General features: G+C 45.3%; 1 protein-coding gene and 1 long non-coding RNA gene across 2 annotated transcripts in view; one reads left to right on the forward strand and one right to left on the reverse strand.

The window, feature by feature from the left end:
- Positions 1 to 4,824: 4,824 nt before the first annotated feature.
- The window catches only part of SLC25A15 (solute carrier family 25 member 15), a 54,829-nt gene continuing 45,755 nt past the window's right edge, over positions 4,825 to 13,898 (reverse strand). Inside the window, exons 5-7 of the mRNA XM_029936831.1 lie at positions 9,380 to 9,549; positions 8,356 to 8,514; positions 4,825 to 6,967 (exon numbers count right to left, since the gene is read on the reverse strand). Of these exons, the coding sequence (XP_029792691.1) occupies positions 6,843 to 6,967; positions 8,356 to 8,514; positions 9,380 to 9,549 (454 nt within the window). The 3' untranslated portion in view covers positions 4,825 to 6,842. The remainder of the gene's footprint in view (positions 6,968 to 8,355; positions 8,515 to 9,379; positions 9,550 to 13,898) is intronic.
- Positions 6,201 to 10,172, forward strand: LOC115289548. Its single transcript, XR_003907676.1, has 3 exons — positions 6,201 to 7,177; positions 8,410 to 8,568; positions 10,068 to 10,172. It is a non-coding gene; the product is annotated as an uncharacterized LOC115289548 (long non-coding RNA).

Below are 13,898 nucleotides of genomic sequence, written 5' to 3' on the forward strand. Positions count from 1 at the left end.
CATTTTAAATAGTATTTTTTTGAGAGAGACAAAGACAGCATGAGGGAGGGAGGGGCAGAAAGAGAGAGAGCGAGAGAGAATCCCAAGCAGAGGCTGCACGGTCACAGTGCAGAGCCCAACTTGGGGCTTGAACCCATGAGATCATGACCTGAGCTGAAACCAAGAGTCAGACACTTAAACCAATTAAGCCAGGCATCCCCTAAATAGGATTTTTAATCCAGTATTTGCCTTATGTAAAATGATAATGTTTGCCATGGTCATTACTCTAAATGTCATGAGTGTATAATTTATATTGAGCAGTCATAAAGTGTACAAGTGTTATTCTCTATGTAACAATTTTATGTTTTTACTTATTGAGACAGAGAAACAGCATGAGTGGGGGAGGGGAGAGAGAGAGAGAGAGAGAGAGAAACACAGAATCTGAAGCAGGTTTCAGGTTCTGAGCTGTCAGCACAGAGCCTGATGCGGAGCTCGAACCCACTAACCGTGAGATCATGACCTGAGCCACCCAGGCGCCCCTCTATGTAACAAATTTCTAAGTCTCTGTAGTTTCATTTTCCTATTAAATTCACCAAGCAGAACTGCCAACGTGCGACTTTGTCGATCAATGGAAAATGTGTATCCTGTGCCCTCCTTCATGCCCTGCTCACTCCCCATTGTGGGAGAATTTATTCGGTACCGAAAACAGTATCTCTGTGGAAGCCAGTGACCAGTGCTGGCCGGCTACCCTTTGAATAATGAAGCCAGTCTCTCAATTGGCGGTCTCTAAGCAGCAGCAGTGGTACAAGCAATGTTGATCATTTTGTGAATTTTCAAGGGCCAGGATGTGAAAACATTTTCAAAATGTTTAGGTATTTTTATCATCACCAGTAATGACAGTTAATTATCAAGGTAGCTGCTCCCTATAGAAATGGATGATCTCTTTGGGCATAAACTGGTAAAGGTCTAAGTATAGAAAAAAAATGACATTTCCTTAAATTCTGATAGAAAGTGCCATTTCTTAAAGCCTCCTCCTTTGTTGTGAGTATAAAGTTATAGACTGTAAGTGTTAGGGCTAGAATTGTTTGAATATAAAGGAATTTTAATCCCTTCGATTTTACTATGAAAAATAACTTTGTTTTAATTTTAGGTTCTTCCTAAATACTATGACAACTGCCCATTTTTCTTCTGGTTCCACACATCTTTTATACAAAATAACAGGTATGGCTCTGATATAATACAGTCAAAAGAGCTTAATCTTCAAGGTCTGTGTAAGGTGCGATGGCAAACCTTTCGCTGATTGCCATACACTCAATTTACAGAAACCACGAAGTCCTCAGATCCCCTCATTCTTCACTGCCTTTCTCCTCTTAATCTGGTTATGTAAAATATATGGCTTTTCTTGTCAACTACTGGAACATTATCCTCAAGGTCCATGCCATGGGACTGTGTCACAGAAGTTAGAACGTGTTCTAATCAGCTGTGGAGTACGGTAAGGAATCCCTCCTGGCAAGCTCAGTAGGAGTCTGCTCCGTATCCTGTGGCAGGTCCTCCCAATGTGTTAGTTTACCGATGACTGACCACCCACCAAATTCTATGCCAAAAAGGCAGGCATCTTCCAGGGAGGCTTCAGCTAGTTTAGAGACGACGGACACACTTAGATCTAGAACAGAAGTTGGAAGACACAGTAACCATCAACGAAGGCCACTTTAAAAAAAAATCATTAATAGTCTCACTTAAAAATGATTTTCTTGGTTAAGCATCTGACTCTTGACTTCAGCTCAGGTCATGATCTCACAGTTTTGTGAGTTCAAACCCCACATTAGGCTCTGTGCTGACTGCACGGAGTCTCTCTCTGCCCCTCCCCTGCTCTCAAAATAAAAAATTTCTCAGCTTACTTATTAGAAAGTTGTTTTTAAGCTTGTGTTTTAAAAAGTATTATTTTGAGAGACAGCGTGAGTGGTGGAGGGACAGAGAGAGAGGGAGACAGAGTCCCCAGCAGGATCCACACTGTCCGTGCAGAGCCCGATGCAGGGCTTGACCCAGGAACCAGGAGATCATGACCTGAGCCAACACCGAGTCAGAGGCTTAACCAACTGAGCCACCCAAGCACTCAGAAAACTTTTTTCTAAAGAAGTACTTATTAGCTGAAGATTATTATTCCAAGGAAACTTCTACCCTGTCTGGAAGTTCATTCCTGAATCTAGCTGTTGTCTATAATTCTAGTTCTCTAGTACTTTAAGGAGTATTTGTTCTTCAGCACTGAAAACTTGGTGTATTTTTATCACCATACCATCCATCACCCAATACAAAGGGGAAAATATTCCAGAACTGGGAGTTTTGAGGTAACTGTGACTGCATGTGGTATGAATTGACAGTTCTCATTTACATCCAATCCCAGCCTTTTCTTCTAATCTTTGTTCCCATCAATCATATTGAGGCAACAACTAAGAAACCTATAAAAGTGAAGAGAGAAGGGATCTAATTTTCCCTACTGCTCGGTATAGCTGTTTTATTAGTTACGAGGTGGTTAATTGGTCAAAAATGCCATTGTCGTCATTTAAACGACTCAGTTTTTTACTACTTGGTTTTAGTACACATCTAGTCTTTCTGGATGATTTCATACGGCAGTTTGTTTTATTAATGTCAAATGTCATTAATTCCATAAAAGGCAACGTGAAAAGAATCAGTGATGTGTAATTACTGATGATTAAGATTTGGCTGGCTGTGGGGCAGGGGGAGCTGGCTGGACAGGAGCAAACAGGGACGTAGGACAGGGGTGGAGACTAACCATGACGGGCGGTTTTCACACCCTTCTGTGCTCAAAATGAGGTTTCTTCTTTTCTAGGCTTTATCTTTCAAGAAATGAATTGGACAATCCCCATAAACAAAAAACATGGAAAATTTACCGTCCAGAGTTTGCAGTCGAGGTATATTTTGATGAAGTCGTAGCTGGTAAGCGGAGTTCCCTTTCTAGGACAGAATCATGTTCTTCACAACCTCTGTCACATACTTGTATCTTCTAAACCTCCTTCCTTGTTGGTATACTTCTATTTACTTTCATGTACATATGTTTTTGTGTCTATAAAGTAAAATGTCAAGGGTGCTTTTTACTTCCTGAAAGCGTTAGTTCATGTTTAAGAGAACTGATGTTCGTCTGTACTATGTTCTGAATACTCACTTTGAAGAACTCTGAAATAACAAAACTTAAAATATTTAAAAATTATGACTTCTCCCAATACTGTGATTTTACTTATCTAAAAATACAAGTATTCCCTGCTTTGTTTTACATTTGTCAGCTCAGATCAGAAAGGTCATTTCTGTTTTCTTCCTCCGCTTAATTGGCATGAGGACTGTTTTCAACCCAGAGAGCCGTGCACACAGCAGACCCACCGGTGCCTGGGCTACAGGCTTCCTTAACTACACACGCAGACTTTGGTGGGGGGCGGGGGGCACACAGGACTCTCAGTAAACACAGGAGTTACTAAAGATTCTTTATCTCCACCTCCCCCCCAACATCATGAGTGAAGTCAAAGGAAACGTCTGCCTAGAGAAATGTAGATTGTTTTCAGTTCACCGCCCCCTCCTCACCGACCCTGCTCACAGCCAAGTTCACTTATGTTTAGGGAACTCTGAAGGAAGGTCATCTTTGCATTTTAAGTATTGGCTAGTCCTGTGTCCCCAGGGAATCATTTTCTCTTTTGCTATTTTACTCTATGTACCTTGATTGTCATTGTACCTTGATGGTCCTTATTTATGGACATGGCCTGAAAGGTGCATTTTTCCCTCCAGCCAGCCCACAAGGGTCCCAGCCGCTGGGGCAGCAAACTGCCCGAAGGCCACGTTACTCTGTTCCTCTTTAATGAGCAGGCTTTCAAATTCCTAACGCATTAGGACTACATCATGTCCTGTAATTTGTTACAGAAATCTGTTATAGCAGAAGACCTTATACTGTTTCCTTTAGTTTTTTTAAATGTTTATTTCAGAGACACAGTGCAAGCAGGGGAGGGGCAGAGAGAAAGGGAGACACAGAATCTGAAGCAGGCCCTAGGCTCTGAGCTGTTAGCATAGAGCCCGAAGTGGGGCTCGAACTTACCCATGGCGAGATCACGACCTGAGCTGAAGTCAGATGCTTAACCAGCTGAGCCACCCAGGGGCCTCTGTACCGCCTCCCTTAAGATCCATGCAGCAGTAAGCTGCAGAGGGCAGGCCAGGCAGCAGGCTTCGGTCAATGGGAAGATACACCTAGCTGGCTCGGGGAGGAGGGCGGGAGGAAGGAAACTCCCCATTAAGACTCTTGCTTTTTAAAATAGGACTGTAGCTAAGGATTCTCTTCTCTAAGATGCATCAAAATTCCTGGCCATCATAAGTTGCCATGTTATTGTGCTTTTGCTCCTATAAAGAGAATTTACAAGAGGTTTCTGCCTTAGAACCCAATGTAAACCCTTCCTTTGAACAACTCGAGAGATTTACGTCATAATACATCAGCATGATTCTGGTTTTCTTAACTAGAATTTACTAACCTGGAAGAGGTTATCCAAAACTGAATAGCAAGTTTAACTATTTTTGAAAAATAGAACAGCATCCTGCCACATCAGTCACATCAGAGGCACAGTCTGGCAGAGGGGGATTAATGCAAATGGGCGGTTTCACAACTGCAGAGTATATAAAGAATACACAGTTTTGTCAGTTTACTTACAGGAAAATAATTTTATGTCAGGGATAGGGCTGACAAAAAAATGCTCACTGCAGTGAAACCACCACCTTGAAACATTACTATACTCTTAAACATTCCTGACCGTTGGTTCTTAGCATGTAAAATACTTAAAACAACTCCTCATATACTCAAATTTTAGGTAAATAATTTAATGATGATATAGAACACCAGAATTGCTTTAAACACGATTTCAAGTTACTATTTTTGGAGTACAGATCTGAAATGGTACAAAGTGTATTCAAATACTGAACCATGAATTAAGCACATAGGATGGGAAAAAATAATTTCCCCTGATTTAGGTTTCACTCCTTACTCTTACTTTTCCTCGGACTGCTGCTCTTGCAGGTATTTAGTTGAATCTTAAAAGGACAACACAGGAGATGGTCCACTGCCAACAGGTTGGATTTGGATGGGCTCACGGGCGTCAGCAGGGGCTCATGGATTCTGAGGTAGCTCACTTCCTGCTAGAAGCCAGCCCCATTTTCTATTTTGCTTCGGTCCAGACCTGTTCCTAAGAAGCACCACGCAGTAGCAACAGACCACTTAAGGTATGGAGAGAAAAGGTAGGAAAACTATTTCCTTTCAAGAAAAATGCAGATGGCTGACTTGACCTTGCTCCAGAGCACCGCAGGCACAACATGGGGTCCCCCACCCCAGACATCTGCAGCAGCCCCCCTGGGGCACATCCCACTTTCCTGACCCTCCTGCTCCGGGCATGCACGAAGGCTCTGCAGAACACAGAGCTTAAGGAAACTGGAAGTTTTATGCAAGGCTTTCACTGTGCCAACAATGACAGACACACAGGGGACAGACACATGTCATGCTGCTTGCTTTCAGCCTTACAGGCTGCTTACGAACAGGTTACTGAGAGTCCTTGCCAGTCATGGCACAACACACGGAATGACGGCACTTGCCTAGGTGGTGACAAGAAGGATTCTCCTAGACCAGGTGACCTGGGCTTTGAAAATCTGCCACTACCAAATGTAAAAAGCTCCAACACCATAGGAAACAAGGCAAGCAGTTACGGATCCCAAGATAAACTTCGGAAAGGGCCAGCCCCCAACATCACTCACTGTGGAGAACACACACTAGGTTTTGCCCAGTTCCATCGGAGAGAGCGCTTTGCCCGCAAGCACCATCACTCAGTCACCGACAGGGAAAAGGGCTTCTCTAGGTTTTGGCACTCTGCACCCTGGAAGGGTTTCTGATTGGTGGAGGCAATAAGGGAGTGGTCGAAAGTGGATCGCCAGCCCATAGATGGCCCAAAGAATACTCTGGAATCTTACCCAGGCTGGAACCCAGAGACAGAAGCTAAGGGCTGCTGTCAGCCATCGGTCTTCAGAGCACAGAGGCACAGAGCCCATCCTCAACTTAAAGCCCAGCAAAGGGGAAGTCCTTTGGGAGAGGAGAAGAGACATTGGCACAGGTAAGGGTACACTGCTCTCGGCCTTGATCCCACCTAGAAAATGAATGGCACTATTTTAACAGGACAACATCTTGGGAACCTCCAAGATGCTCACTCTAAACGAACATCAATAATATGGATGCCACACCAGTAGGCAAGTATGTTCTTTTCTATGAACTCTAGACTGATATTTTAGTTTTCAAGCACCACAGAAAAACTTTTTAAAAACGTTAGCCACTTAGTGCATGTGCTAAGCAGATTTTAAAAGAGGCCCTACCTCTACAAGGAGAGTCAGGTATGCGTTTAAAGCCATTTCATGAAATATGGTTGCTAACCTCTGGGTTTTCTGGGGAGATCTGAGATTAAACACGGAGCCAACCTGTGCTGTACTAACAACAGGCAACCCATCCAAACGGCACGGACACCTACAGGTTTCTGCAAAAGCCTTAACAGAACTACATTTGGGCATCGGGCTGGCGGCTCACCCTAAATGTCCCACCAACGGCAAGAGCCAGCAACCTTTCTATTTCAATGCAATTATGGTCAGAAATTATAGGATATTAAAAAAAAAAACAGGTTCTTCCATAAAGTTTAAGATTTAGGGTAGAATTAAGGAAAGACCAAAAAATAAAATTCCTATGAAACAAAAATAATTCTACAGCGGTCTTGTTCTCCACGAAACCCTGAGATGAACTGCAGTCCTCAAACGCCGACGCTCGGATCTCGGTTCGCTGGGACACTTCAGTATGCTTCAAACTGGCTCATCATCAACTTCCTGCTGTACTCATAGGCCAAAAATAGCGCCCCGTTGGCAGGGAATGCTCGAATCAAAGTGGGTTTCAGTCCAGAATATAAGGCCGTTATTCCTAGAAGATAAAAAGTGATCAAAGACTCAGACATCACGTGACACTGCGGAGCCGGGACTGGATGCCTACAAATCCAGACAATGCACTACAAACCAGTACGTGATGGCAGAGCTTCCTTCCAGGTTTCCCTGGACTAACGGGAACTAAGCAAGAACTAAACGGAAACAAGGACCAGCATCACGTCTCCCAGCAAAGCTGGGGGATGCTCAGGTAACATACACCAATCCCATGCTTGGTTCACTCCTGGGAAATGGATCAGGCAGAGCGGAGGCCTCGCCTGGGCAGACCCAAGTAAACACGGGGCCCCCGGTGGCAGCAGTGTGTCACCTGGGAGGGTAAGGACCAAAAGGCATCGGGCAGAGAGCACGGGTGGTGAAGTCCGAGTCCCGTGTCTACAGCTAGCACTGCCCAAGGCGGCTCTGCAGCTGGGAGTGGGGGAGGTGACAGAGGTGGAAGTACTGTGCGAAACTATCAAGCACTCTGCAGCTTGGGGACATGAGCCAACCTGTCTCCACATACCACACCCATGCTCTTGCCCAAAACCAAGACAGAGAGGATACCTGGGTGGCTCAGTCGATGAAGCACCCAGCTCATGGTTTTGACTCAGGTCATGATCCCATCGTTTGTGGAATTGAGCGGGCATCTGGCTCCGAGCTGACAGTTTGGGAGTGCTTGGGATTCTCTCTCTTTGCCTCTGCCCTGCTCATACTGTCTCTTTCTCTCGCTCTCCCAGCCTCCCCCCTCCAGAAAATAAATTTTTAAAAAATCAAGGGATGTATGGGTGGCTCAGTCGGTTAAGCATCTGACTTTGGCTTAGGTCATGATCTCACAGTTTGTGAGTTGGAGCCCCACGTTGGGCTCTGCGCATGGGGCTCTGTGCTGACACCTCAGAGCCTGGAGCCTGCTTCAAAGTCTGTGTCTCCCTCCTCTTCTCCCCCTCCCCCACTCACATTCTGTCTCTCTCCCCTTTGGAAATAAACATTAAATAACAAAATCAAGACAGAGAAGTTCACATCCCAAGTTGTAAGTTGTACAGTGGACGCCATGTGACCCCTCACTAGTGGCATGAAACTGGCCTTCTACAAATATCACCTAGAAATTTTGTATATTCCTGTATAACTCTCAAAACTAATAGCAAATCGCCTTCAGGAGGTCTTAGCATTAAGAATTTGTTACGCGTTCCTCTAAATCCCTCGGTGTCTCTGTTAGAGGTGGTTTTCTGGTGCCGCCTGTATTGTGTAAAACAAGTAGTGCTGTCCCCTTAGGCACAATCCCTATTTTAAGGATTCCCTGCAGGTGATTTAGAACAGAGTCCTCCCCGCAGAAGAACCATGGAGAAACGACCACATGAGTCACACCCATTCCGTTTCTGCAATGAGCAGACTCACCTTCATTTTTCACAATGCTTATCAAGGTTCCGATAAATCCTGCCTGTTTTCCAGACATGGAGAGAACTTGAATTCTGGATTTGACGCAATCCACTGGGTAAACAGCCAGCCAGAGGCAGATTCCACCAACTCCACCGCTTAACATCAAAGGGACAGGCCCTAAGCAAGGAAATCAGCAAAGAGCATTTTGCCTCCAGAACAGCATTTCCAGAGGTCAGTGTGGTAGCGGCCACAGGTGGGCACAAAGAAGAGCACAGTTCTCAGGGGAGCGGCCAAAGCTCTGAGGGCACAAGGTCCCAGGCGGCGCTCAGGGTCTGCCCCTCACTGTGCTAGGACCCCGTTCCTGCTGGGCGCTGTAGCACTGGGGCCCCTCCGGCCCGTCCTCCAGAGGGCTGGCCCACACAGACCCAGCACACCCACCAGGAGGAATGTGGATGGGGGCCACCGAGGCACAGGACGCATTCTCTTCACCTCTCTCACACTCAACTGTTTCAATATTTTAATGAACACCGCCCTGATTCCTCCCTTACCATGTCTGATTAAAGCACAACAGTCAAGCCTGAGAGCCTACCTAACCCCAGAGTGAGTCTAAAACACTGAAGGGAGGGGTTTGAGAAACAAGTAACCACTCATGGGAGCCAGATGTGGACATGGTTGGGTCCAGCAGCTCAAAAGCATAATCTAGAAAGAACCACACTCTTCAGTGCACTGGAAACACTCTCGAGATTTCTTACCAGGTGTTAAGCTTACTGCAAAGTCCTTTACAGGCCATTTACCCATGTACTGGAAATTTCCTGCAGGAAAGGTAATTTCGGTATTCTCCCCTAATACGCTATTCCAGTAAAGAAGTTTGAGATGCACGGCTTCAGCCCCATCCCAGGGACACTGCCACCCCGACAGGAAGGTGCCAAGTTCCCTTTCAGCCTCCCGAAAAGCCAGGTGGATCCCCACAGCATCAGTGGCCACCACACCACTCTGGAATGGAGCCCACCCCCAGAGACTGGGTCAACGCGGGCACACCTACCTAGTTCATCCTTCGATCTTCCCGATGCAAAAAACGACCTGCTCAGTTCGTAGCCGCCGAAGAAGAAGAAATAGCCTGGCACCTCTCGGAGTAAAGTGCTGGAGAGGCCGTGGTAGAAGCCCAAGGGGCCATCCTTCCGGAGGACGCTCTTCACCACGGACCAGACTGTGCTGTGAGGAGACAGTGAGCCACTGATTCTAGAAACCGAGGGACCCGGATTCTGAGAACAGAGGGCTTCCACTGGGATGGTATCTCAGAGAAGCACAGACACGGTTATTTCAGGACCAGTGTTCTCATAGACTGTCTGGCAACAAAGACATTAATTAAAGTGCATTGGTGCAAAGCTGGGTGTGCTGGGTGGGCAGCACCACCAGGGAACACTCCCATGACCCCGCTCCCCAGGGGGCCTTCAGGAATCTGCCCCACAGCTCCCCACTGTGTGAAGGGTCCCATGAGCAGCTGGGGACCCTCAGAATATACACAAAAAAATCCAACCCCTGTTTCACAAGCAGAGAAAGAAAAATCAGTGAAAGCCAGAAAAGCTCTTGATGTTCATATGGCTTGCATCCTCTGGCCCTCCATAAACAAATTTCTTACTTCCTCATTTGAAAATGAAAAAGTGCATTCATACATTCTAGAGATCGTTATCAAATATGTAAAAAAGCCAACACCCATCTTTTTTGAACAGTGAAATCACAATTAAGGAGCTGTACGAACCCAGCAAGAATACAACGGTGTTGTACTGGCCCAGGCTTGGACCTCCCTCAATTCCTCCCTCCCCATCCTTTCTTTTCAACTGGTGAGTATGGAGGGACTTTGTTCAGGTGCTGCAGGTTTGCTTTGTTCTGTGCTAGTGCAGGGAAATGAGCAAGGGACTAAATGTTACTTGAAGGCAAGACAAGGGAAATTCTTAGAAATTCCTGTAGCATGGGGCACGTGGATGACTCAGTCGGTTGGGTGTCCAACTTTGGCTCAGGTCATGGTCTCACAGTTGGTGAGTCTGAGCCCTGCATCAAGCTCTGCTGTCAACAGAAAGACCACTTTAGATCCTGTCTCCTTTCTCTACAATTCCCTGCTTGTGCTTGCTCTAAAAAAAAAAAATAGTAAGTACGTAAAAAAGAAAAAAAAAAACATTCCTGTAGGGCAAGAAGCACCGAGAATTTAGTTTTTAGAGAAGTAGGTATGCGAGAATTTTTATTTCAAGCTGCTCAGAGCCCTGTAGCGCTGGAATGCAGGACACTGCTGGCTAGACCCCTCTTCCTGCCGGTGGGCACCGAAAACACTTCCTCAGTGCAGTCTAGAGAACCCCTTGCTCCTCACTTAGCTCTCCACAGGTGACCCTGGCTTGGACCAGTGGAGGAGCAAGCCCCGGGGTAATAACGGCCCTTCAGAAGGCTTCCTCAGGCATCACCCATTAGCCAGGTCCCATTGTACAATGGGAGTGTAACAAAGTAATTCAACTCAGAGCCTTCTGACCCCAGTCTTAACCGCAGCTACCATCCCGAGTGGGCACTGCCACACGTAAAATACAGTCGACATTTACTTTTGTGCAAAGTATCCACATTTGCCTAAATCACTGGAACCAAAATTACTTTCTTAAAAATACCTTAAACTACTAAGGGACACAAGAGCAACTTTCTGGGTGTTATTAATATTCTACCTCTTAATCCAGGCACTGGTTTCAAAACTATGTTTTAGGACTACAGAGCCCCATGCTTACAATTTCTGCATATATATTACATTTCAATATAGAGTTTTAAAGACTTACACTTTTAGACCCCTAAGCTAGGACTAGATTCAAACTGGCTGTAATGAATCTCAAGGGTGCAGGATATAGAGCTCAATTACACAAACCGCATCCCCACTAGGAGGAGACTAACTCTAAATGGCCAATGTATCTTTTTCCCCAGCAGATTTACAGAATTTGAGATTACCGAAGACAAATTGCTTTACAATCCAAATAAATCATGCTATATATGACACACTCTCATGAGGTAACTAGAATCTGTTTTAAAGTCTGAAGGAGAAAAGGATAAAAAAAAAGTTCAAAGGGCACATGCACCCCAATGTTTATAACAGCACTATCAACAATAGCCAACATCCAGATGGCCTACAGGCACATGAAACAATGCTCAACATCACTCATCATCAGGGAACTACAAATCAAAACCACACTGAGATACCACCTCACGCCGGTCAGAGTGGCTAAAATGAAAAAAATCAGGAGACTAGAGATGCTGGCGAGGATGTGGAGAAACGGGCACCCTCCTACACTGTTGGTGGGAATGTAAACTGGTGCAGCCACTCTGGAAAACGGTGGGGAGGTTCCTCAAAAAATTAACAATAGAACTTCCCTATATCCCAGTAATAGCACTGCTAGGGATTTACCCAAGGGATACAGAAGTGCTGATGCATAGGAGCACATGTACCCCAATGTTCATAGCAGCAATGTCAACCAATAGCCAAAACATGGAAAGAGCCTAAATGTCCATCACCTGATGAATGGATCAAAAGATGTGGTTTATATATACAATGGAATACTACAGGGCAATGAGAAAGAATGAAATCTGGCCATTTGTAGCAAAGTGGATGGGGAGGGTATTATGCTAAGTGAAATAAGTCAGGGAGAGAAAGACACCATAGGTTCTCTCTCATATGTGGAACAGGAGAAACTTCACAGAAGACCATGGGGGAGGGGAAGGGGAAAAATAGCTAAGGAGAAGGAGGGAGGCAAACCATAAGAGACTCTTAAATACTGAGAACTGAAGATTGATGGGGGTGGAGGAGAGGGGAAAAGGGGTGATGTGCATGAAGGAGGGCACCTGCTGGGATGAGCACTGGGTGTTGTATGGAAACCAACTTGACAATAAACTATAAGAGAAAAAATAATAGCCAAACGATGGAGAGCGCCCAAGGTCCACTGACTGATGAATGGATAAATAAGACGTAGTGTGTGTATGTGTACATATACACATTGCCATTTGCAATGATGTGGAGAGAGCTAGAATGTATTATGCTAAGCAAAATAAGTTATCAGAGAAAGATTTCACTCATCTGTGGAATTTAAGAAACAACACAGATGAACATATGGGAAGGTGGGGGAAGAGAAGAGGGAAACAAACCACAAGAGACTCTTAATGACAGAGAATAAACTATGGGTGGACTTGAGAACAAACCATAGTTTGGGTCGAGGGAGGTGGGTGGGGGGATGGGCTAAATGGGTAATGGGCATTAAGGAGGGCACTTGGGATGACCACTGGGTGTCATATGTAAGTGATGAATCACTGGATTCTACTTCTGAAACCAATATTGTACTATATGTTAACTAAGATTTAAATTTTAAAAATGTTTGAAGAATTCATTTACAGATAAAAAATAATATATTTAAACATGATTAACAAATGTGGTCTAATAGATGTATAGAATACTATGTTCAATAAATGAATATAAGGTCTCGTAAAAAAAAAATGCCTGAGGGGCACCTGGGTGGCTCAGTTAAGTATCCAACTTCATCTTAGGTCATGATCTCACCATTCGTGGGTTTGAGCCCCATGTCGGGCTCTGTGCTGACAGCCTGGAGCCTGCTTCAGATTCTGTGTCTCCCCGTCTCTGCCCCTCTACTGCTTATACTTAGTCTCTACCTCTCAAAAATGAATAAACATTAAAAAAATTAATTAAAAAAATAAAAGACTGAGGGGGAAGGGCACCTGGGTAGCTCAGTCATTTGAGTGTCAGACTCTTGATTTTGGCTCAGGTCGTGATTCCCAAGGACATGGGACTGAGCCCTGCATCGGAATCAGTGCTGAGTGTGGATCCTGCTTGGGATTCTCGCTCTCTGCCCTCTCCCTCGCTTGCTCACATGCTCTTTGTGTCTCTCAAATAAATAAATGAATAAATGAGGCAATATTTATCTAAAAAAAAAAAAGATGATGACCGAGGGGCAGAGTGGTTTGATGGTGGCAGAGTAGCTCATGTGGGCTCTGAGCAGTGTTTTCAGAACCTGGGCCCTCTGTGGGTGCATGTGAAGGATCGGCGGGGAGGGGGAAAGGGAGGTGAGGATGTTACCCTGGGATCTGGGGTGCTCACCTGTATGAAACCTGGGAATGGGCATCGAATATTCATCTCAGGACCCAAATTCGTACTGATGAAGGCTCAGCTCTCAGACACGGTGGCCAAGCTGTCTGCTCTGTTCCTCGTGTACCACTGAGGACCTGCCTCATGCCCTCCACAAGCCAAGAGCAGTATTTGCTCCTGGCCTACTTCCCAGGTATTAAATATCTGCCTACAACGCTCCATTGTGGGGGTGGGTGCAGCCATCACAGACAGTCCATTCAGAAAGTTATCCTCTGGTCAGGGAAAGAGTTCTAAAAACCACTATTTGGGGGGTGCCTGGGTGGCTCAGTTGGTTAAGCATCCAACTTCGGCTCAGGTCATGATCTGCTTCTGATTCTGTGTCTCCCTCTTCCTCTGTCCCTCCCCTGATCACACTGTCTCTGTCTCTCAAAAATAAATAAATGTT

The sequence above is a fragment of the Suricata suricatta genome, chromosome 4 (genome assembly GCF_006229205.1).
Source record: "Suricata suricatta isolate VVHF042 chromosome 4, meerkat_22Aug2017_6uvM2_HiC, whole genome shotgun sequence".
NCBI classification, from domain to species: Eukaryota; Metazoa; Chordata; class Mammalia; order Carnivora; family Herpestidae; genus Suricata; species Suricata suricatta.